The sequence below is a fragment of the Lipotes vexillifer genome, unplaced genomic scaffold (assembly GCF_000442215.2).
Source record: "Lipotes vexillifer unplaced genomic scaffold, Lipotes_vexillifer_v1.1 scaffold272, whole genome shotgun sequence".
NCBI lineage: Eukaryota > Metazoa > Chordata > Mammalia > Artiodactyla > Lipotidae > Lipotes > Lipotes vexillifer.
This window is the reverse complement of record NW_006772469.1, coordinates 437,069-459,696: the sequence shown is the minus strand read 5'-3', so window position 1 is coordinate 459,696 and position 22,628 is coordinate 437,069. Positions and strand designations below refer to the sequence as shown.

The 22,628-nt window shown below is 37.7% G+C and overlaps 1 protein-coding gene across 4 annotated transcripts in view; it reads right to left on the bottom strand.

Moving 5' to 3' along the window:
• LIN54 (lin-54 DREAM MuvB core complex component) overlaps window positions 1–22,628 on the bottom strand; it is a 74,293-nt gene that overhangs the window by 37,941 nt on the left and 13,724 nt on the right. For 2 of the 4 annotated variants that reach the window (XM_007447538.1, XM_007447539.1), the window contains exons 2-4: window positions 21,862–21,914; window positions 16,743–16,866; window positions 10,278–10,420 (exon numbers count right to left, since the gene is read on the bottom strand). In XM_007447538.1, the coding sequence (XP_007447600.1) occupies window positions 10,278–10,420; window positions 16,743–16,866; window positions 21,862–21,882 (288 nt within the window). In that variant the 5' untranslated portion in view covers window positions 21,883–21,914. Of the gene's footprint in view, window positions 1–10,277; window positions 10,421–16,742; window positions 16,867–21,201; window positions 21,915–22,628 lie in introns of all 4 variants that reach the window. The other 2 variants (XM_007447536.1, XM_007447537.1) reach the window with 2 other exon arrangements.

Genomic DNA, 22,628 nt, shown 5'->3' with positions numbered 1-22,628 from the left:
ACCCGGCACTCACCAGCCCAGGCGGGCGGGGCTGGCAGCGTGAACACAGCCTGAAGGGGGTTAGTGCACCATGGCTAGCCGGAAGGGAGTCTGGGAAAAAGTCTGGACCTGCCGAAGAGGCAAGAGACTTTTTCTTCCCTCTTTGTTTCCTGGTGCACGAGGTGAGGGGATTAAGAGCGCTGCTTAAAGGAGCTCTAAAGACGGGCACGAGCCGCGGCTAACAGCGCGGACCCCAGAGACGGGGATGAGACGCTAAGGCTGCTGCTGCCGCCACCAAGAAGCCAGTGTGCTAGCACAGGTCACTATGCACCTCCCTTCTGGGGAGCCTGTACAGCCCGCCACTGCCAGGGTCCCGGGACCCAGGGACAACCCCCCCGGGAGAATGCACAGCGAGCCTCAGGCTGGTGCAACTTCATGCAGGCCTCTGCAGCCGCAGACTTGCCCCGCATTCCATGTCCCTCCCTCCCCCCGGCCTGAGTGGGCCAGAGCCCCTGTATCAGCGGCTCCTTTAACCCTGTCCTGTCTGAGCGAAGAACAGACGCCCTCCGGCGACCTACACGCAGAGACGGGGCCAAATCCAAAGCTGAGGCCCTGGGAGCTATGAGAACAAAGAAGAGAAAGGGAAATCTCTCCCAGCAGCCTCAGAGGCAGCAGATTAAAGCTCCACAATCAACTTGATGTACCCTGCATCTGTGGAATACATGAATAGACAATGAATCATCCAAAATTGAGGAGGTGGACTTTGAGAGCAAGATTTATTATTTTTTCCCCTTTTCCTCTTTTTGTGAGTGTGTATGTGTATGCTTCTGTGTGAGATGTTGTCTGTATAGCTTTGCTTTCACCATCTGTCCTAGGGTTCTATCTGTCCGTTGTTTTTTCTCTTTTTTGCGGTCCGCGGGCCTCTCACTGTTGTGGCCTCTCCCGTTGCGGAGCACAGGCTCCAGGCACAGCCTCCAGACACGCAGGCTCAGCGGCCATGGCTCACAGGCCCAGCTGCTCTGCAGCATGTGGGATCTTCCCGGACCGGGGCACAAACCCGTGTCCCCTGCATCGGCAGGCAGACTCTCAACCACTGCGCCACCAGGGAAGCCATATCCGTCCGTTTTTGTTTGTTTTGTTTTTTCTTAAAAAAAATTTTTTTTCTTAATAATTATTTTTAATAACTTTATTTTATCTTACTTTATTTTATTTTATCATCTTCCTTCCTTCTGCCTTCCCTCCCTCCCTCTTTCTTTTCTTCCTTCCTTTCTTTCTTTCTCTCTCTCTCTTTCTTTCTTTCTTTTTCTTTCTTTCTACTTTTTCTCCCTTTTATTCTGAGCCGTGTGCATGAAAGGCTCTTGGTGCTGCAGCCAGAAGTCAGTGCTGTGCCTCTGAGGTGGGAGAGCCAACTTCAGGAGATAGGTCCACAAGAGACCGCCCAGCTCCACATAATATCAAATGGCGAAAATCTCCCAGTTATCTCCATCTCAACACCAAGACCCAGCTTCACTCAACGACCAGCAAGCTACAGTGCTGGACACCCTATGCCAAACAAAGAGCAAGACAGGAACACAACCACACCCATTAGCAGAGAGGCTGCCTAAAATCATAAGTACACAGACACCACAAAACTCACCACCAGACATGGACCTACCCACCAGAAAGACAAGATCCAGCCTCGTCCATCAGAACACAGGCACTAGTCCCCTCCACCAGGAAGCCTACACAACCCACTGAACCAACTTTAGCCACTGGGGACAGACACCAAAAACAACAGGAACTACGAACCTGCAGGCTGCAAAAAGGAGACCCCAAACGCAGTAAGATAAGCAAAATGAGAAGACAGAAAAACACATAGCAGATGAAGGAGCAAGATAAAAACCCAGCAGACCTAACAAATGAAGAGGAAATAGGCAGTCTACCTGAAAAAGAATTCAGAATAATGATAGTAAAGATGATCCAAAATCTTGGAAATAGAATAGACAAAATGCAAGAAACATTTAACAAGGACCTAGAAGAAATAAAGATAAAACAAGCAACAATGAACAACACAATAAATGAAATTAAAAATACTCTAGATGGGATCAATAGCAGGATAACTGAGGCAGAAGAATGGATAAGTGACCTGTTAGATAAAATAGTGGAAATAACTACTGCAGAGCAGAATAAAGACAAAAGAATGAAAACAATTGAGGAGAGTCTCAGAGACCTCTGGGACAGCATTAAATGCACCAACATTCAAATTATAGGGGTCCCAGAAGAAGAAGAGAAAAAGAAAGGAAGTGAGAAAATATTTGAAGAGATTATAGTTGAAAACTTCCCTAACATGGGAAAGGAAATAGTCAGTCAAGTCCAGGAAGCATAGAGAGTCCCATACAGGATAACTTCAAGGAGAAACACACCAAGACACATATTAATCAAACTATCAAAAATTAAATACAAAGGAAAAATATTAAAAGCAGCAAGGGAAAACCAACAAATAACATACAAAGGAAACCCCATAAGGTTAACAGCTGATCTTTCAACAGAAACTCTGCAAGCCAGAAGGGAGTGACAGGACATATTTAAAGTGATGAAGGAGAAAAACCTACAACCAAGATTACTCTACCCAGCAAGGATCTCATTCAGATATGATGGAGAAATTAAAACCTTTACAGACAAGCAAAAGCTGAGAGAGTTTAGCACCACCAAACCAGCTTTACAACAAATGCTAAAGGAACTTCTCTAGGCAGAAACACAAGAGGCGGAAAAGACGTACAATAACGAACCCAAAACAATTAAGAAAACGGGAATACGAACATACATATCGATAATTACCTTAAATGTAAATGGATTAAATGTTCCCCCCAAAAGACACAGACTGGCTGAATGGATGCAAAAACAAGACCCATAAATATGCTGTCTACAAGAGACCCACTTCAGACCCAGAGACACATACAGACTGAAAGTAAGGGGATGGAAAAAGATATTCCATGCAAATGGAAACCAAAAGAAAGCTGGAGTAGCAATTCTCATATCAGACAAAATAGACTTTAAAGACTATCAGAAGAGACAAAGAAAGACACTACATAATGATCAAGGGATCGATCCAAGAAGAAGGTATAACAATTTTAAATATTTATGCACCCAACATAGGAGGACCTCCATACATAAGACAAATACTAACAGCCATAAAAGGGGAAATCGACACTAACACATTGAGAGTAGGGAACTTCAACACCCCACTTTCACCAATGGACAGATCATCCAAAATGAAAATAAATAAGGAAACACAAGCTTTAAATGATACATTAAACAAGATGGACTTAATTGATATTTATAGGACATTCCATCCAAAAACAACAGAATACACATTTTTCTCAAGTGCTCATGGAACATTCTCCAGGACAGATCATATCTTGGGTCACAAATTAAGCCTTGGTAAATTTAGGAAAATTGAAATTTTATCAAGTATCTTTTCTGACCACAACGCTATGAGACTAGATATCAATTACAGGAAAAGATCTGCAAAAAATACAAACACATGGACTCTAAACAATACACTACTTAATAATGAAGTGATCACTGAAGAAATCCAAGAGGAAATCAAAAAATACCTAGAAACAAATGACAACAGAGACACGACGACCCAAAACCTATGGGATACAGCAAAAGCAGTTCTAAGGGGGAAGTTTATAGCAATCCAATCCTACCTTAAGAAACAGGAAACATCTCGAATAAACAACCTAACCTTGCACCTAAAGCAATTAGAGAAAGAAGAACAAAAAAACCCCAAAGTTAGCAGAAGGAAAGAAATCATAAAGATCAGATCAGAAATAAATGAAAAAGAAATGAAGGAAACGATAGCAAAGATCAATAAAACTAAAAGCTGGTTCTTTGAGAAGATAAACAAAATTGATAAACCATTAGCCAGACTCATCAAGAAAAAAAGGGAGAGGACTCAAATCAGTAGAATTAGAAATGAAAAAGAAGTAACAACTGACACTGCAGAAATACAAAAGATCATGAGAGATTACTACAAGCAACTCTATGCCATAAAATGGACAACCTGGAAGAAATGGACAAATTCTTAGAAATGCACAACCTGCCAAGACTGAATCAGAAAGAAAGAGAAAATAAGAACAGACCAATCACAAGCACTGAAATTGAAAATGTGATTAAAAATCTTCCAACGAACAAAAGCCCAGGACCAGATGGATTCACAGGCGATTCTATCAGACACTTAGAGAAGAGCTAACAACTATCCTTCTCAAACTCTTCCAAAATATAGCCAAACTACCACTGGCATTTTTCACAGAACTAGAGCAAAAAATTTCACAATTTGTATGGAAACACAGAAGACTCCGAATAGCCAAAGCAATCTTGTGAACGAAAAATGGAGCTGGAGGAATCAGGCTCCCTGACTTCAGACTATACTACAAAGCTACAGTAATCAAGACAGTATGGTACTGGCACAAAAACAGAAAGATAGATCAATGGAACAGGATAGAAAGCCCAGAGATAAACCCACGCACATATGGTCACCTTATCTTTGATAAAGGAGGCAGTAATGTACAGTGGAGAAAGGTCAGCCTCTTCAATAAGTGGTGCTGGGAAAACTGGACAGGTACATGTAAAAGTATGAGATTAGAACACTCCCTAACACCATACACAAAAATAAGCTCAAAATGGATTAAAGACCTAAATGTAATGCCAAAAACTATCAAACTCTTAGAGGAAAACATAGGCAGAACACTCTATGACATAAATCACAGCAAGATCCTTTTTGACCCACCTCCTAGAGAAATGGAAATAAAAACAAAAATAAACAAATGGGACCTAATGAAACTTCAAAGCTTTTGCACAGCAAAGGAAACCATAAACAAGACCAAAAGACAACCTTCAGAATGGGAGAAAACATTTGCAAATGAAGCAACTGACAAAGAATTAATCTCCAAAATTTATAAGCAGCTCATGCAGCTCAATAACAAAAAAACAAACAACCCAATCCAAAAATGAGCAGAAGACCTAAATAGACATTTCTCCAAAGAAGATATACAAATTGCCAACAAACACATGAAAGAACGCTCAACATCATTAATCATTAGAGAAATGCAAATCAAAACTACAATGAGATATTATCTCACACCAGTCAGATTGGCCACCATCAAAAAATCTAGAACAATAAATGCTGGAGAGGGTGTGGAGAAAAGCGAACACTCTTGCACTGCTGGTGGGATTGTGAACTGGTACAGCCAGTATGGAGAACAGTATGGAGGTTCCTTAAGAAACTACAAATAGAACTACCGTATGACCCAGCAATCCCACTACTGGGACTATACTGTGAGAAAACCATAATTCAAAAAGAGTCATGTACCAAAATGTTCATTCCAGCTCTATTTACAATAGGCAGGAGATGGAAACAACCTAAGTGTCCATTATCGGATGAATGGATAAAGAAGATGTGGCAAATATATACAATGGAATATTACTCAGCCATAAACAGAAACGAAATTGAGTTATTTGTAGTGAGGTGGATAGACCTCGAGTCTGTCATACAGAGTGAAGTAAGTCAGAAAGAGAAAGAAAAATACTGTATGCTAACACATATATATATGGAATATAAGAAAAAAAATGTCATGAAGAACCTAGGGGTAAGACGGGAATAAAGACACAGACCTACTGGAGAATAGACGAGGATATAGGGCGGGGGAAGGGTAAGCTGTGACAAAGTGAGAGAGTGACATGGACATATATACACTACCAAACGTAAAACAGATAGCTAGTGGGAAGCAGCCGCACAGCACAGGGAGATCAGCTCGGTGCTTTGTGACCACCTGGATGGGTTGGATAGGGAGGGAGACGCAAGGGGGAGGGAGATGTGGGAACATATGTGTATGTATAACTGATATATATATATATATATATATATATATATATACACTGTATATCTCCCAAGGGAGGGAGATGCAAGAGGGAGGAGATATGGAAACATATGTATATGTATAACTGATTCACTTTGTTATAAAGCAGAAACTAACACACCATTGTAAAGCAATTATACTCCAATAAAGATGTAAAAAAAAAGATGGAAGATTTAAAATCGATCATAACAAAACTTTATTAAGTGTAAAAGTCTATAAATATTGATTTTTTTATACTGACCACATATCTAATCATCTTTTTTTATACTGACCGCATGTATAACCATCAATTAAATTTATACATTAATTCTAATAGTCCAATAGCAGATTCTTATATTTTACACATATATTATAATGTAATATGTAAACTGTGACAAACTTTTACTTTCTTTTGAAGCTCTACGCTATTTATTTCTTTTTCTTGCCTTACTGCATTAACTCAGAGCTGCAGTGGAACTGAACAAGTGTTGAAAGTGGGTATCTTTGTTCAACATTCACCATTACATGAAGTTTGATGTATTCATCCTCATTTTCAAGTTAAAAAGTATTTATTTGTACTGTTTCAAGTAGTTTTAACCAGAATAAAGGCTGGCTATTTTCAGAATTTTTCTGCATGTATTGAGATTGTCATATAATTATTTTTTCTTATTAATGTTGTGAATTAAATGGATAGATTTTTTTTTAATGTCAAACCATTGTACTTCTGAAATAAACTAAAATATGCCATGAAAAAAAAATACTAAAAGGCAACAATAAGATTATAGGACAAAAGACACATTAAATGTCCGAAACTAGAAGATAACAGTATTACTAAAATCTAAAGTAAAAAGAAAGCAAACCTTGCAGAATCATGCTTTCATTAGCTTAATGCTTATTTGCATGTCTAATAAATACTTAAGAAAACTGAGGATTACTTTAGAAAATAAATATAATGGAAGAAATCTGCCCCCAAAGACAACTACAGTATCAAGTAAAGTGAGAAAACATTAAACGTGCCCGACTTTCCACAAGGAACCTGGTTAACATTAGTTTCAAAGATGGAGAAGAGAGTGAGCATAGTCTGCAAATTGTAATGAGAACAAGCCAGGAAGACACTTATTCCCTAGGCCCCCTTCCAGGCTCGATGGTATAACGGGCTGAAGGAGAGTCATCACTTAAGAGATCTGCAGGGGAAGCAGTACCATTGGGAAGAGTCAGGTATCCATTAGAGTAAGAAAATAAGAAGAATATTCAGCAAAGAGGTTGAGGACTGGGGGATTATTTTGCTTATGAACTCCAAATAGGGCACAGTCGAAGGATTTTACGAGTTGGGGATGGGTGGTGGGTAACGGGACAGAAGATACTGACAACTTCAAGGAGATTAGATGTGGGAAATGAAAGGTAATCTAGGAGTCTGGGCCTTTTGATGGCACCCTGTATAAACAGGAACAAATAATGAGAGAAGTCCCAGCAGATTCAAGGCAGATGGTGGTCAGACTGTGAGTGCTGGCAGGGAAGGAAGAATGGGTGCTTGAGGTTTCCTTTTGACCACTTTTGATTAATGGGAGCAAGGACATCTCCAGCAAATCCTTACTTTTTAGTCTTTTTCTTAATTGACATTTCTATGACATTTGAAATTGTTGACCAGCATCATTCTTGAAACCATCCTCCCTTCTCATTTTGTTAAGTTTCTCATACTTCCTCTCTTATCATTCCTTCTCTTCCATTGGTTCTTTTCTTCTACTAACTCTTAATATTCTGTGGTTCAGTACTGCTTTTCTTTTCACTCTGCACACAACCTCATGCTCCCTGGTTAGGTTCACCTGTACACATAGTTTTAGCCACTGCCTATATTCAGCTTCCTAACGGACATCCTCCTCTAGACAAGCAGTGGGTACTTCCATGACAAACATCTCCAAGAACTAAACAATATCTCTTTACCTAAACCACCCATTCCTTCTGTATTTCCTCTCTAGTATAAAAGGATAATGGGATGTTTTCTCCGATCTTAAAATTTGGCTCTGGTGAAACCCCCAAAGCTGAGAACTACAAATGATAAACTCCTCTACACTCTAAAAAGAACAAAACATCCATGCCAGAGTTGCTAAAAGACAGCATCTCTATCATCCACCTTCCGCCTATTGAAAATGAAACAAAACAAAACAAGATTAGAAACAGAAGTGAATTCATAAACATAGAGAATGCTAGGGCTTTACAACCTTAGTGAGAACAAAAGCAGGGGTTCTCCAAGAAAACCTCTGGGACAGACTGGGTGATAACTACAAGAAGGGAAATTGACATCTGAATCTTTGGCTGGCAACATACTGAGATAAAGAAACTCTTAAAAGCCCAAAAGAACCTGACATATCCCCAGGAGTTTAGGCCATATGTGAACACAGAAACTGGTCCCAGCCTGGAGAATTCTGAAAGCAAGAGGTTGGATGGAGCTTCAAAACAGCAGAGCAAGGACTCAGAGGACAGCAGCCCCTTAGCTACTAGTCTAGCTCAAATGTGAAGTACTAAAATACTCTATAATTTAGTGATTCTCTACCCTGGCCTATACTTTAAAATTTTTAAATATTAAATCTAATACTTAGACCCCAGCCTAGAGACTGATTTAAGTGGGATCAGGTGGAGGTCAGCCGTGAGTTTTTTCGAGAGGTCTCCAGGTGCTTCCAAAGTGTAGCCAAGGTTGAGAATAACTAACCTAACTGGTCTCTTCTAGAATCCAGGCTTACCTTCCTCAAAACTATCTTTCATTATGCTACAGAGTCATCTTTTTTGAAATGCAAATCTCATATTATCCTAGAGCAGTTGTTTTTAATCTAGGCTACTCATTAGAATCACTTAGCCTTAAAAAATCCTGATACCAAGCCAAACTCCAGGCCAATTAAAACAGTCTTCGGGGTTAAGAACCAGGCATTGGTATTTATTAGAGCTCCCCAGGTGATTCCAACGTGCAGACAAGGTTGAGAACCACTGTCCTAGAAGCACTGGGAAGTCACAGAAAGTCTTTAAGAACAATAAAATCCAAACTCCCCTGAGGGTAACGAAACCTTCCATCTAACTTTAGCACCTCTCACACTACCAAAGCAAGGTAGCTCCCTATACTACCCTTTTACACGGGGCCACGCTTTTACACTTTTGTGTAAAGTATTATCTCAATTTGGAAACCTCCTATGCTCACCCATAGCTAAGGCCTGAACCACCTTTAAGGTTAAGACCTTTCAGGAATAGCATCCTTTGTATAAACCTCCTCTGACAGACACAACAGGGCTCTTCAATCCACCTGTGACCGTTATGATTCTGTAGGGCAATTCTTAATGTTTAACTCTAACTTCCCTACTGAACTACCTGAAATTTAAAACTTATCTTATTCATGCTTTTATCCCCAGTGCCTATCACTATGCAGAGCACATAGTGAGCACTCTATCTGTTGAATTCATTCCATTTAAGTAGATAATTATCTGTATTATCATGCAGGTAGAATCCCATTTTAATAAACTGTAACAGACATCATATTTATACACTATAGTCAAGTCTCATTAAAACAGAAACCAACAGTTAGACTTTTTAAAAATGTAAGGCAAATGTTTAATGTTTGTTCTACTCATGAATAGTAGCAAATTAAGGAAAAAGGCAGGTACAAAGGGCAGTGTGTTTCCAGAATTGCAAGGGTGGCACCTTACAGAATAATGATGCTTGGCTTTCCACCTGAATATGTCCTTTAAAGCATACTTGTTCCAAAATGTTATGCTGGTATAATGACATCTGTATGTTTTAGGAAAGTGAGCTAAGACTACTTAACTTGACCTAAAATGATAGGTACTTTGCCCCCTTAAAAAGAAAATAAATTATGACAAGCTTTCAGATGCTCTGAATGAGTTGTGTTAAGCCTAAAAAATCCGAATTAATATGATCACCAGCATTTGATGGCAATTTCTAGTACTCTGGATACTCTGTTACTCAGCAAAAGCTCAGCTCTCCATAAAATCAGGGACAGCTTAAGCAGAAGACACCAAATATTTTATTTTTTAAAAAGTTACATTTAACATTTTATATTTATAGAGTCACTATATATGTGACTGACCCAAAGACAATAATTTTCCACAAGTATTAACTGAAGAGGAACCAAACACCTACATAATGCACCTCGTTCAGAAGATTTATGTTGTACCCACATTCACAAGGGCCATTAAAATAATCTTAGCATGCAAAATGATAACTGTGTAACTATGCGTTCAGGGTAAGTTTTTTATCTGTCGTACATCCTTGATTACTAAATTAATCCGATATTCACCAAATACCTATTAACTCTTTGGGAATATATTAAAACTGATGTATCTGAAGTGACTAGTAAGAAAATAAAGTCATTAACCACAATACTTGGCCTTTGTGGCTAATTTTCTTTTTTACCTTATTTGGCGATTTCAAAGGTGAGATGGCTATTTTATTTGGTGTCTGTGTTGTAGAATTTAAAGTTGATCCAATAACACCACTTTCAGATATTGTTATGGTCTTTGATGGAGTCCCGGGAGTAGACTGTGAAAGAACCCTACCTGCAAATGAGAGGCAGCACATCAGTTTGACTCTTTTCAATAATCGTATAAAAATGTATTTGATGATGATTTATATCCACAAGGACTGTAGTATATATATGTTCAATATTTCATACGCAGCCACTTATGAACTGAAACACTTAAGTAGGTCTAATGAACTATGGTGAACCTAGGCAGAAGAAAACAAAACAATGCTTCTTAGTAACACTTAGTATCTTAATACCACCTTATGAAAGTCCACAAAAACACTTCTGCTCACATTCTCATCAATACTGCTTTGTGTTTTATCTGTTTTCTTGGCCACACCGCTCGGCTTGTGGGATCTTAGTTTCCCAACCAGGGACTGAACCCGAGCCCTCGGCAGTGAGAGTGCGGAGTCCTAACCATTGGACTGCCAGGGAATTCCCTCATCTATACTGTTAGGTTATAGCTATAAGAAAACAGGCTCAGGACAACTAAGGAACAAGTCCTGTGTAACACAGCTCCTCAAAGTTAGGACTTGAATCCAAGTCTTAAAACTTCAGTCTCTGTTCTCTACTATACCTCAGCTTCTTCTCTTTGAACTGAAACCATTCAGGATACAATTTAAGTCCACATCTATGAAACAGATAGTCACTGAACTAACTTGAACACTGGTTTAATACTGTCTCATTTTAGTCTGCCAAAAAGGGGGAAAAAAAATTCTTCTAGCTGTCCTGGCCAGATTCCAACAAGAATGCTGTGTTCCCTTCTGGAAATACCCTTCAGGAGCAAAACAGAAAAACTATAGTGTGTCTGGATGGCTTACGGAATTGGAAATTATATCACAAGGAGTTGAAATATTAGGAATTTTTGTCCTAGGTGAGAGAGGAATACAAAGACATGACACAGCTCCAAATTCCTGAAAGACTGTGTGATGCTGCCATTCAGCATTCTGGCACCGACCTCCTCCCCTTCCATTCTGGGCACATGGCAGGACTGCCCTTCCTACCCGTCCCTGCGGCTCCCTGTGGTTAGATTAGGGCCATATGACTGGTTCTGACCAACAAATTATGAGTAGAAGTGATGTGTGTCATTTGTGGGTCAGAACATTTACTGCCTATGCAAGACCTTCTAAAGCTCTCTTTTCCTCACCGCGTCTGAGATGGTGGCTCCTCCATCAGCTGGGGTCCTTGAATGACCATGATGAGAAAAGCCCCCTTTCTAACCCACAGTAGACATGTAGATAACCATGAAGTATGAATACAAAATAAAATTTGTGTTTCCTTAAATTTCTGAGATTTAAAGACTGTTTATTATGGCAGAGAACCAAGACTGTCCTGAATGATCCACGCTGTCAAGTTGAAGGATTAGAACCACTCTGTATCCATCAGATGCACACACTAATATACAGAAACAGAAAATTTTCAGTTAAGCAGTAAGAAAGAACTTCTAACAAAATTTCCAATTGAAACGACTGTTTCTATATGAGTGAGTTTCTACTCACTGAAGGTGTTCAAAACAGATGCTGGATAATCAAATCCACTGGCTGAAGAGGAACTCCAAAGCACTCAAGAAATAGAGAAGGTAGATAACTAAATTATCTCTAAAATCCCTTTAGATGCTATGATTTAACTTACAGATACAGTTAGAGATGAAAGAGAGAGGGAGAGAGGAAGAGAAAAAGGGAAAAAGAGAAAAAAAAGAAGGGTCTTACCCTTCAAACAAAAATAGAGAACTAGCATGTAAGAGTTTCAGGGCTGTTTTTTTTTCTAATAACACTGTGACAGTATACGTATTTTTTTTTAAAGATGAATCAAGTTTTGTCTGACACATGAATTTTTAAAATATTTTAAATATATTTTTTCAATTTCTTTTAGTACACGATTACATTTTATATTATTGACATATTCCTTAATGAATTCCAGTTGAGAGTTTTGCTAGGGTTTTTTTAGGCTGAATTACATCATAACTAAATAAGTCAATTCTATATAAACTAAATGAATCTATATCAAATATTTTTAGAAGGGCACCCTCAAATGTGGAGCCTGCCTGAAGTAGCATGTTTGTCTGTTCTGGTTTCCAAAACTAATACCTCTGGGATAAGCCTAAAGCCCCAACAACCATTATTTTAAGAAAAGAAACTACCAATAAAGACACATTTTCATAAAATGATCATCATTTACAGTTATTACTATAATTTCTTATTTGTTAAGCATTACATACATTTCAGAAAACATACATATAAAAATCCTCTATTCCTGAGTGAGGATAACTGATACCAGAAAAAGGCCAGTTAAAGTGAATTACATTTAAAACAAGGACAAAAATTTCACTGTAAATAACAACAACAAAAACCCCTAAAACTAAAACTTTTTTTGCTTATATTTAACAAAAATTCAGTTTATAATTACAACTATACTATCTCTTAGAATGAACTGTTTAATTTGAGGGGGAGAGAATTCTTCTGAAAATTAGTAATGACATTACAATGACAGACTCTGTTTGATGGGCGCAACAGGATGATACAGAAGATTATTTCTGCCAAAATATTTTAGGATTTCATCAATTTTCCCAAGAACCCTCTATATCCTTTAAAATTCAAATTATTCTTTTTTGAAGGGCCACTTGTTTTTCATCCAGATAGCATTTCTCCTGATTAATCTCCAAATCCCTGTTTATCCTTGACTCTGCAGACAGATTCAAGAAAGTATACAAGTTATACAATTTCACCCTGAAATCAATTTGCAAAGCATTTTACACTCTACTGTCAGGTATTCTCCAAGAAACAAAAGAGACATAACCAAAAAGCTACAGATGGGACAGGCTGGGGGCAGAGAGTTAGCTTATCTGAGCCAGGACTAATTCTATAAGAGATTAATTCATCAGTGAATATTTTCACATTGATGGAGTTTACTCTGCTATAGCAGCAACCTTGTACCTTGGGAGCTCTGATAATGAGGACCTCTGTACCTCATTTAACCATCTCAAAAGTCATGTGGTTGGTATCAACATTTTACAGAAAGGAGTAAGATGAACAGAAAATATATTTACCCAAGATCACAGGGAAAATGAACAGAAGACCCATAACTAAAACCCAAGTCTCCTAATAGCTCCTCCCATACACCACACTGCCTCTGTGATACACATATTCACTCAACAATACACATTCACCGAACCACATCTATGTGCTAGAAACTGTGCTAGGTATCGGAGAGTCATAAAAAGCCAGTCATAAAAGGACAAATACTGTACGATTCCACTTATATGAGATACATGGAAAAGTCAAATTGATAGAGACAGTCTCTGCTAGGGGCTGGGGGAAGGAAGGAATTGGGAAGTTATTGTTTAATGCGTACAAAGATTTAGCTTTGCAATGTGAAAAAAGTCCTAGAGACGGACAGTGGTGATGGTTGCACAACAACGTGAATGTACTTAACGCCACCAGTGGTTAAAATGGTCAACTTTATGTTATGTGTATTTATCATAATTTTTTAAAAAACAATTAATCTTTAAAAACTAGATGGCAAACAAAATCCAAAATTACTATTAAGAAAAATTTTAAGTGTAATAGGGGAGACAGACAGACAATAGGGGAGACAGACAGACAAGGAAACCAAGTATTACAATATACCATGACTAATGGAAACATTAAAAGCCAGTGTGAAATTTAACAGAAGTCTGATTTAAGTTAAGTATTTGGTAGGTATAACCAAGTTTTATGGAAATATATAGGAGATGGTCAGAGAAAAGAGAACCTAACTAAACCTAGGGATCAAAAACTTCCAAGACAGGTGGAGATAATCCAAAGATCAAATGGATGAGTCAGCCATAAGGAAAGCAAAAAAAGTCATTTCAGGTAAAAGCAACAGTGCCAAGGGCCTAAGTTCTGAGAGAACATGGGCCATTTGGTGATCTCTTGAAATAAGTTACACCAGTAGGTCTGGAGCTAATACAAGGTGAAAATGAAAAAGGTATATGTTATATAATAAATGACTTTAATGCTAATAAAGCTCTGGCATTTGAACTTATTCCTGAAGGATTAAGGCCAAGAAATGGATGTGGCCAAGAAAATTTAAGCAAGGGTGTGACAAGATCATATTTGCATTTTAGAAAAATTGATTTTATACAAACACTAAGTTCATCTTGATTAAAAGACAGAAAAAGATATCCATCTTCCATGAAAAGCCCAAAGGTCATTAAAAAGCAGTCTAAATGTAATTTGAAAGATCCTTTCAGCCGAGGCTAATTTGATTGGACTGGACCTAGGAACCACGTCTTCAACAGCCCAGAGCAGGAGAGCTACTTTGGTGGTTTAAAATTTGGCTTACATGAATTTAAAAAGCTACAAACTACTAGTTAACAGTAGAAATTATCCCTCCAAACTGAACTTAATGCCAACAATTCTAGTGAAATTTAATAGAAGTCTATCTCTATGTATTTTGGGAGGGCTAATAAGTCTGTCTGTAATTAAAAGGTGAAGCTATGATTAGTGTGCAACACACTGTAAATCACCCAAAGACCCAGCAATGACATCCATTATAGTCAAATGTAAGAGAGGTGAAATCTTGACATTACCAAATATTCACTCAGACACTTCTGCAAAACCACAATTCTTTAGCATACAGCTCCCCTTCGCCCCTACATAATTAAAAGTTTTAAGGGACTCTCTCAAACTCAAAAGCAGTAGAGAACATGGCACTGAGACACCCCTCCTCGTTAACCACCTCTACTCACCCAACCTCCTAAGGGTCTGGTGGTCCCTTTATCATCAACATATCCAAGCCTTCCTCACTTTCAGCCAACTAAAGCCCACTTCCTGAAGCAGCTCGAAATCCAAACCCTTTCCAGTTTTTCCTCTGGGGCCACACCTATCTCCCATGACAGCCCTCTAGATATGAGTATCCTATAACCATCCCAAATCTCTACTGAAGGCCAAAAGAAAAAGAGAACATTCACTCACCCAACACTGCCCTCAAACTACAATCTCCCCATTCCTTCTCTCACTTGCTAAACAGAGAAGCCTCCCTATATATTATAATTCAAAGCCTAGGAAAATGATCATTTCACAGCCACTGATTTCAGAGTTGCCTACTGCTATACTCTCTGTAAATTTATCAAAGACAGTAGGAGGTGGTTTTAATACATATCCCAGGGATGGTTAATTAACATTTGAAATACCTTCATAAAGAATACACATTCTAGAAATGGGTAATTAGCATTTGAAAGTCTCTAGTCAAAGTCTACCATCCAGAGGTGCTTCCATAAGCTATTAGAACAATGGAAATTTAAAATGAGCTCCTAAATGGTGAAAGGAGTAATGTTAGTATAGCTCTGAATTAAAGACCAGTCACCACAGCTATGTGATTTTCTCCAGAAGTACTGAGGTGCTTGCCAGGCAAGAAGAAATAAGAGAGCTGGACTTAACCAATCCATTATAGAAAGAGAGAGTGAAAAGAGAATCAATGGTGTTTTCAGGGAGCAATAGTGATGGGTCATGAACTCCATGCTGAGTAAGGAAGAATTTGAGGACTGGAAAGGGATTAGTAATGAGAAAGTGGAAGAGTTAATGGATCAGAGATTTCAAAGTGAAAGAATTACTAGATTGGAAGTACAAAGGCAGATCAACTAGAATAATAAAGAGTGAAATACTCAAAGTCAAGATTTCTGAGGTGTTATTAGTGATGACGTATCTTAAAAGTATATAATAAAAGAATTGGGCCACGCTGAGGAATTTACTGGTAAAAGTAATATAACTAAAATTCTGTTCTCACTTAAGTAATTATTATCATTGTGATAATTTTCTGTTTCATAGAGAACTACATACAGAGAATATTAAAATACGGAAACCAAAAATTCAAACAGAAACCATGGAATACTATACGCTCACATATATTACTTTAAACCTAACAGACTTATTAGCATGTGCTCTAGCATTAGCTGGATTCAAATTCCAACTTGGCCATTTACTAGCTGAGTGCCTCTGTTTCCACACTGGCAAAATGGGGTGTTATTAGTACCTACCGCATAGGATTGCCAGAGGATTATATATGTCACTCTATGTAAAGACCTAAGAATAGTGCGGAGGCTGTAGCAAACACTATGTAAATGTTAGCTAGTATCATCAGAGTCTGAGACTTCACTACTTTCAAGGTATACCAAAAACCAAAGAGGCTAAAGTAATGGACTGATTTTGAGATAAGGCATTTTGCTTGAAGGACACATTTAATAGGTGTAACATTTCTTACTAACCAGTTTGATTTACAGTAATAAGCACTAAAACATTTCAAGGTAGTAGAACAGCCTTTTTTAAACCTAAAAGGAAGGTAAATATTTAGCTAAACAAACTATAAAGAAATATAACCTGCAATGACTGGTGGTGATACTTGAGTTGTCTGTCCTGTAACTGCTTTACTATTAATTGGTTTTGCAAAGATCAGCTTCGTGATTACTGGACCAGAGGTTGGAGTTCGAGGTTTCTTCGCAATCTGAAATATATAAATAACTATAAAGACCATTGTTTCTATAAAACACCTATTCAACCAAAATTAGACAAGATTGATATACAGAAGTACATGTGAAACCAGCTCATTTAATAAAACATATCTAAGCACTGACGTTAAAAACATTTAAAATGCAGCCATTCATCAAAATACTAATATGATCACATCCTTAAGCCATTATACAACAATACCTTTGGATTTTATTGCAAATCCTTATTTTAGTCTCTGGGACATATGCATATAATGAAAAACAAATTAATTTGTAAAAATAATGTTTAATGTTCAATAGTAATGTTTAAAATAACCATTTAATAATAATAATGAAACACAAATATGGCACAGCAATATCCTTTTCCAAATAGCTAATTATTCAATAATAAAAAGATGGAGTAGAGTACGTTAAGAAAGCATAGTAAAAATGATAAATATAATTTCATTGGCCCCTGGAAGCAAAATATAAATACACATAAAAGATAGGCTCATGATTATATCGTCAACTTTAGAGCTATATATCAGGGGCGGATAAATAAGGAACTGCACAAGTTAACACCCTAGGATACAAAGAGACATGTTTGGCAAAACACAGACTATTCTAAAGGTGAAGCCTCTGAAATATTATTTACTAAAATACACTTTACTAGACTATAAATTGTTTGAAGGGAGGGTCTATGTTTTATTCATCTCTGCTTTTACATTATACACGGAACACTGTTGCCCTAAACTAAAATTCTCCACAAGTCAAGGAAGGCAGTTACCAATGTTCTTATACTGAAATTGCAATGTATGCAAGGCACAGCTTTTTCTAAAAGTCAGAAGCAGAAATTTAGCAATGATAAAAAATCATGGACTTTCAGAGCAGGAAGGACATTAAATACTAATTTTATCTTTGGCAGATTGAAAATTGAGGCCCTGAAAGTACTATTATTGGAAATAATAACTCAAAATGAACAAACATGACCAACTTAAACGACAAAACATACCAGAAGCTGTAACTGATTACAGAATTAAGTAAATATCAGCTTTGTGCTCAAACTATAAATTAAACTTAATAACATATTTTCTTACACTTAGAATATATTACTTTCTTACACTCAGAACATATTACTGACAAAACAAAATATAAAGGAAACACAAATCACCTTTTAAAAAAACGAACCAAAGAGATTCCCTACTATATTAAAAAATATCCAGCTTGTAAAACTCTGATATACCCAAATAAATCCATAATTGTAGTTTTAAAAACTGATGCAATTTGGGAGACACACAGAGAAAATATTTCCCAAGTGTATTTACAGGCCTAAAACTCTAAAATAAGTTAGAATATGTTGTCTATTAACTTAGTATTAAGAATCTCAAGAGGTAGAGGTATTGATATTCTCGGAAATCTGTGTCTCGAAATAGATAATCTTAGCTATAGAGTTTGGGAACTTAAAGTGTTTCCCCATTTTTAACTAATTTTCACAATCATAAAACTATATGAATACTTACCAACCAGGAAAAAAATGTAAATACGACCAAGAGCACATTAATTATTCAAAGGAACAATCTCAACTTGTCCTTGTGGTTGTTTCTTTAGTGTAGCATTGCTGAAAATAAGGATTTCCAATTCTGTCAAGGAACCAGGCTTTTTGCATTATGAATTCTAAACTACCCTAGAACAAATTTACTTTATTAAATAAAACAGAGCATAAAGGATCTTTTTTATTTATTTATTTATTTTTTTTGCAGTATGCGGGCCTCTCACTGTTGTGGCCTCTCCCGTTGCGAAGCACAGGCCCCGGACGTGCAGGCTCAGCGGCCATGGCTCACGGGCCCAGCCGCTCCGTGGCATGTGGGATCTTCCCAGACCAGGGCATGAACCCGTGTCCCCTGCATCGGCAGGTGGACCCTCAACCACTGAGCCACCAGGGAAGCCCAAAGGATCATTTTTTAACAAATGTATCTAATTAGCAGATTAAGACAAAAATGAATCAAAGAAGGAAATTTACAAATAAGACTGCCAAAGATGTGATCAAATAATACATGCAGGTAATTTTGGGCACTGTGTTATACAGATTCAGGAACTAATAAGGAGTTATGTTGTTCCATACGGCTAATTACCTATTATTCTTATATACTGTGCACAAGAAACACAGGAAAGTGTTTATGTATCTGTAACTAAGTGTAACTACACCTCTTTGTTACTGCCTCTGGCCTCAACTGTCACCTTTGGAGATGGGTCTCCTTCTTCCACCCTTTCCTATTGTCCACACCCTAATAAGTTTCAATACTCTGATTAAACTTAAGACAATGCTGAGAACCGTCTGGGGAAAAAATCAGGGGATCATACACACCATGTAAAAGTAAACCAAATATTCTGTTGCCTAAAATGGATACAGATAGATGTGTAGCTTTTTGTTTGTTTTTTCTGTGCTTCAGTGCTTCAGAGCTTTATAGGCTACTCTTGAGTTGAAAAGATTTGAGTTGCCTAAAAATAACTGGACAAGTAGAACAATATTCTAAATGGGGTTTCTTTTGTTTTTGTTTTTATTTATTTATTTATTTATTTATTATTTATTTTACAGTACGCGGGCCTCTCACTGTTGTGGCCTCTCCCTTTGCGGAGCACAGGCTCTGGACGCGCAGGCTCAGTGGTCATGGCTCACGGGCCCTGCCGCTCCGCGGCATGTGGGATCCTCCCGGACCGGGGCATGAACCCGTGTCCCCTGCATCGGCAGGCGGACTCTCAACCACTGTGCCACCAGGTAAGCCCTTGTTTTTGTTTTTAAATACAAGTTCTTTTTAAGTAAATAGAATCAGATTTTATAAAAGTAAGGACAAGAAGAGAAGTTATAAGAATTAGACCCCAGTCTTTGTTTTTATTGTTGGTACTTAGGGGATTATAGTAGAAAACTAGTGGATACAAGTGAACTGGTCTTACAAATAGTATGTATACATTGCTCTTGTAAATGAAAAAAAAAAAATGACATTCTGATTTACATTTTCAGTATCTTGAGAACATGGTTATGATCCATATATCCCCAAAGCCAGATAAACTCTGGTAAACCAATAAAAACAAGTTTTAAAACTGATTAAAAAACAAGCTGAGGACAAGGTGCTGGATGGTGATAGGATATTTCATTCAAGAGATCCTCACCAAAAAAAGTAAAAGGAAGTCAGAATTAAGTGAGAGATGATAATGAACAAGAAAGAGCACTAAATGTTTAATAGTGGCAGAAGGGACATGGACAAATTATAAAGTTTGAGAAATCTTATGAAGTTCTTAAATAAAAAGCCTGTGAAAAATAAGTTTCCAACTATTTTGCCAACATAATAACCAAAACATTATTTCTAATATCAGCTGAGAGTGGACAGTTCCCCAAACCTTCCTCCTTCCTTATACACCTGCTTTATTTCTCTAACTCATGCCTTCTTTCTAAAAGCCAACTCTTTCAAACAGGAAATGCATTTGTGTTCCCTGGTCTTAAGTGGATCATTGTATTTCTAAGAGCAGTGGTGACCTAAAAAGGCCTATTGGGCATGAAAAAATGGGGAACCACTTAACATATGTTCTGATAACCTTCTATCTTAGGGTCCTATTCATACTAACAATGGGTACCATTTTGAAGGATTCTCAATGTTTTGAGAACCATACCAAAGAGTTATCTTTTCTTATGTGTTTCATCATGATCAAATAGCCATCTTACAGCTAAAATCAAAAACTCAGAGAAAATAAGTAGCCTATCCAAAGTTCTGCAGCTGGGAGGGCAGCAGAGAAGAGACTGAAATCCAGTTGGTCCAATTCTAAACCTTCCATCACATGGCACTGCCTTTCTACATTGCAAACATGAGCGATGCGATGGACAGTAAATTTCAAAGAAGAGGCACACACTGGCTGGTATGCACTACTGCTAGCTTGAAGGGTTTCTCAGAGCAGCAAATTTTCCTAGACTTTGGCCATCTGTTAGCTGAAAATATCATGTCTGAATGATTTTTTTGACAGCCTGACATCAACTCTGGCATCTTTATACCAGCAGAACATCCTTGTACTCAAACTACTACTGAGAATAAAATTGTTTTAAAATGAGTAAAAGGCTATAAATACACTAAATTGGAATTTAACCAAAATTAAGTTCTAAGTTCTCTGGCAGAAATTTTCAAAAGCATTAGACATATCAGACTTTACAAAAAACCCCACACAATTACTAAAAGCAACATTCAAAAGAATTCAGTAACAACTATGCATTTAATCACCCTACACACGCAACTATGAATCAATTTAATATTTAACATGCATTTTAATTAGTAAGCGCCCTTTTTTTTTTTTTTTTTTTTTTTTACCTGTACTGTTTTTAACTGTTGGGTCTGTAACACAGAGGGCTGAGTTGTAGTATTAATCAGTTGACTTCCTGGGGTCAATGCTGAGACACCAATGACAGGTTTCACCTCTGGCCTCCCTCCAATGGTAACTACTTTAATTTGCTGCGGTGGTAACTTAGCATCTCCTGACTGGGCCTGAGTTGTAACTTTCTGAGCCTGGGGTTGGCTATGGGGTAGTGCTAAAACAATTGGTGAACCAGACTTGCCCAAAGTTGTTAAAATTAACTTCTGTCCATCTGGTTTAAGGGTCTGATTGCCAAGTTTAAGATCAGATGTCTGTGATACTTTGTTTAAAATAATCTGATTGGCTGATATAGTCACAGGAGTCTGAGCACCAAGTTTTTGAAGGCCACTTGGAAAAGCTGGTTTCACCGTGGTATTACAATCTGCTTTAGTAATTGTGGTATTCACTGCAACTTGGTTAGTGTGGTTACTGTACACTGTTATTGGTTCCGTGGAAATGGGCGTGGCTGTAGAGTCACCAGTAGAATTTATGTTGACAATTTCTTCCAGTTCTGTCTCCATGGGAATTGGGGATGAAACAATAACAGCCTCAATACTATCATCATCCACTAAAGTTATACCAGTGTCCATTATCTCCTCTGGAAGCAAACTATTCACCTCAGCTGGCACCACCTCCATGATCGTTCTCCTGCTAGAAAGTTGATCAGGCACTGCAATAAAATTTGAAAAATGAATAAATTACTAGGTTTCAAAACAGATTTAAGAGAAGAAAAAAAATTATTCAAGAAAAATGCAAATGACAAAACAAAAATTTTTACTGATGTATAACTGAATGAAGGACATTCCTGATGCATATTTGGGTTAAACCATTTTAACAAATCCTCAACCTTCAAGAATCTGAAATATAAGTCATATGGGACACAAAACTAAAAGCAAACATTCTCATTCGCCATGTCTCAACCCAAAAGTATACTGCATTCAGGTAACACTAAGTCACATAATTACAGGAAACTCCTTTCCAGTTCCTGCTCCTAAATAAAACCTTTTAATCTTTGACATGTCTGATCATCTTACTTCTTCCCAGTTATGGGTTTTGTTTTTTTTCCTACCGACAGACTTGAAAACTGCTGATTTGCACAAGGAAATAAAGATTTAAATATAAACAGATCTTAGAAAACATATTCAAATCTCCAGTGAGCGAGGTCCTAAAAGGAGGTTACTATACCATTTATAAAAATCCATTAAGATGGAGAGGGAGAAGGGTGAGCTGTGACAAAGCGAGAGAGAGGCCTGGACATATATACACAACCAAACGTAAGGTAGATAGCTAGTGGGAAGCAGCCACATAGCACAGGGAGATCAGCTCGGTGCTTTGTGACCGCCTGGAGGGGTGGGATAGGGAGGGTGGGAGGGAGGGAGACGCA